Here is a 2,464-nt window from a genome sequence, read left to right as displayed (position 1 = left end):
AGTGGCGCAGTGGGTAGCACTGCTGCCTTACAGTTAGAAGACCCGGGTTTGCTTCCCGGGTCCTCCCTGTGTGGAGTATGTATGTTCTCCCCGAGTCTGCATGGGTTTCCTCCCACAGTCCAAAGACATGCAGGTTAGGTGCATTGGCGATTGTGATTGGCAAGTGCGTGCTTAGTGTGTGGGTGTGTGTGTACCCTTCCTGGGGTTTGTTTCCTGCCTTGCACCCTGTGTTGGCTGGAATTGGCTCCAGCAAACCCCCGTGACCCTGTAGTTAGGATATAGCAGGTTAGATAATGGATAGATGGAATGAATTATTAGAAACAGGGAAGGGGAAAGGAGTTAATTAACAGTGAAAACTGCTCGCTGCATTGGAAAAGAGTTAGAATGAAAACCTGTACCACTGCGGCCCACCACCTAATCACTGTGTTAATCAGAGCTTACATTCCAGTTATTTTGTTCCAACACAATTCATCTTAGATAGTTATGAATCTTCCATCTATAAATGTGATAATCCAGCTATTCCAAGCCAGTGTTACAGGTAGCTGGGGCATGTCTTTGTAACACCTGAAGCAAGACAAAAACGCACCTTCTAATTGTTTTGCCCTCCATACCTTTCTCCAAATTCTTTCTATTTAAGTTCGTATTTAGGATGTCAGCACAACTTTAACAAATAAAATTTTAAATCAAAATCATTTCTAGGGTTACTTAAAACAGAACATAGTATTTTGGACCCGACTGAATGGTTCTTCAGGAAGTGCTGATGCGTAGTTCCATTCCGGCATTCTTCTTTAAATGGATGCTTCTTACACAACATTTCATTTAAATACTGTGAGCCTATTAAAAATTCATTTCCACTGCCTACATTGCCATGATGAGTGTTGGCAAGTGATGTTTAATGAATTCACGTGAAGCTTAGCACTAGACCTGTCCCATACTAATGATTAGTTCATGTAAAGGCCATCTAAAACTAGCAACTTTTTAATTTTTTTTTTCAGAACTTCAATGGGCAATTCTCAATCAGAAAATCTGTGCTTTTTCAGTGAAGAAGAAACTAATACCCTTGCTTCAGTATACAATGAAAGTGGGTTTGAGGCAGTGATTCCACTCTTTAAAGAAAAGTTTGACAACCTGGGCACAGAACCCCTCAACATTGCCGTCACAGGTGAATCGGGTACTGGCAAATCTGCCTTTATCAATGCCATGAGGGGCTTGAGACCTGGAGAACCAGGAGCAGCTAAAGAAGGTCTAACAGAGCAAACCAAAAACCCAACACCATATCAGCATCCTGACCTTCCTTCTGTTTGCTTGTGGGATCTTCCCGGAATGGGAACAGGCAACTTCCCCTGTCACAAATACTTGGAGAAGGTCAACTTTAAGAAGTATGACTTTTTTATCTTGATCACCGGAAACAGATTTAAGGAGAATGATGCACGACTGGCCAGAGAGATCAAAAAAATGGGGAAGGAGTTTTATTTTGTTCGGAGCAGAATAGACATTGAGGAATATTCTCTAAGATTGAGTGGCCGCCTGTGCCACATTAAGGACGAACTTGATAAGATCAGAAGGTACTGCATTGAAAGCCTGGTTGAGAATCAAGTGGACTCTCCTCGAGTTTTCCTTGTGTCTAGTAAATATCTGCATGGTTATGATTTTCTGGAGTTTTGTGAGGTGCTTGAATCTGAACTCCCCGAAAAGAAGAAACACGTGTTTGTCCTCTCACTCCCCAATCTTACACAGTCTGTAGTTAAAAAGAAGAAGAAGATATTGTCAGCAAAAATCATTTTGGCAGCCACCGTTGCTGCTGGTGCCGGAGCCATTCCCATTCCGGGGCTTTCCTTCGCTTGTGATGTTAGTATCATCGTGTCAGCACTTCTTTACATAAGGAGATCCTTTGGACTTACAGAAGAGAGCCTTGAGAGACTCGCCTGTAAAGTCAACTTACCTGTGGAAGAGCTGAAAGAGGTAGTGGTGTCCCCTCTTGTGTTTGACATCACCCCGGTGACTGTTACAAAGTACCTCTCCAAGTCTGTGGCCGGAGTAGCTATGCTGTCAGATGAGCTCCTCCACCTCATCCCGATCATAGGATCTGTGCTGGGGGCATCAGTTTCTTTTACCGCCAGCTACTGGATGTTATCCAAAGCACTGGATGAATTTGCAGAGTCTGCAGAGAAGGTGGTGATGAAAGTATTTCAATGTAACAAAGAATTACCCTAAATAGAAGAAGATGGCCAAAATAATAATAATAATAGTTAATAAAGAAAACGAGTATAAATGCTACTGTGATGCAGTAGTTTCTGAGCACACATTTTGCATCTAAAACACATAGAATAAAGTATGTTGGTTTTGGGTGGTACCTCTTTTGCAATATTTGTGTTTATTATATCAGATCTTATGTTTCTGTCATAGTTTCCTGGTATACATAGTTTCCTCTCTTTTTTTATTCAAATTGGAGAGATCCTCCATT

The 2,464-nt window shown here is 41.8% G+C and overlaps 1 protein-coding gene across 1 annotated transcript; it reads left to right on the top strand.

Moving 5' to 3' along the window:
- Positions 1-1,002: 1,002 nt before the first annotated feature.
- Positions 1,003-2,224, top strand: LOC114662296 (interferon-inducible GTPase 5-like). The gene has a single exon (XM_028815690.2). The coding sequence runs from the start codon at positions 1,003-1,005 to the stop codon at positions 2,212-2,214; it is 1,212 nt and encodes a 403-aa protein (XP_028671523.1). The 3' UTR covers positions 2,215-2,224.
- The last annotated feature ends 240 nt before the right edge of the window (positions 2,225-2,464 follow it).

Source organism: Erpetoichthys calabaricus, chromosome 12, assembly GCF_900747795.2.
Source record: "Erpetoichthys calabaricus chromosome 12, fErpCal1.3, whole genome shotgun sequence".
NCBI classification, from domain to species: domain Eukaryota; kingdom Metazoa; phylum Chordata; class Cladistia; order Polypteriformes; family Polypteridae; genus Erpetoichthys; species Erpetoichthys calabaricus.
This window is presented reverse-complemented; position numbering and strand designations above follow the sequence as displayed.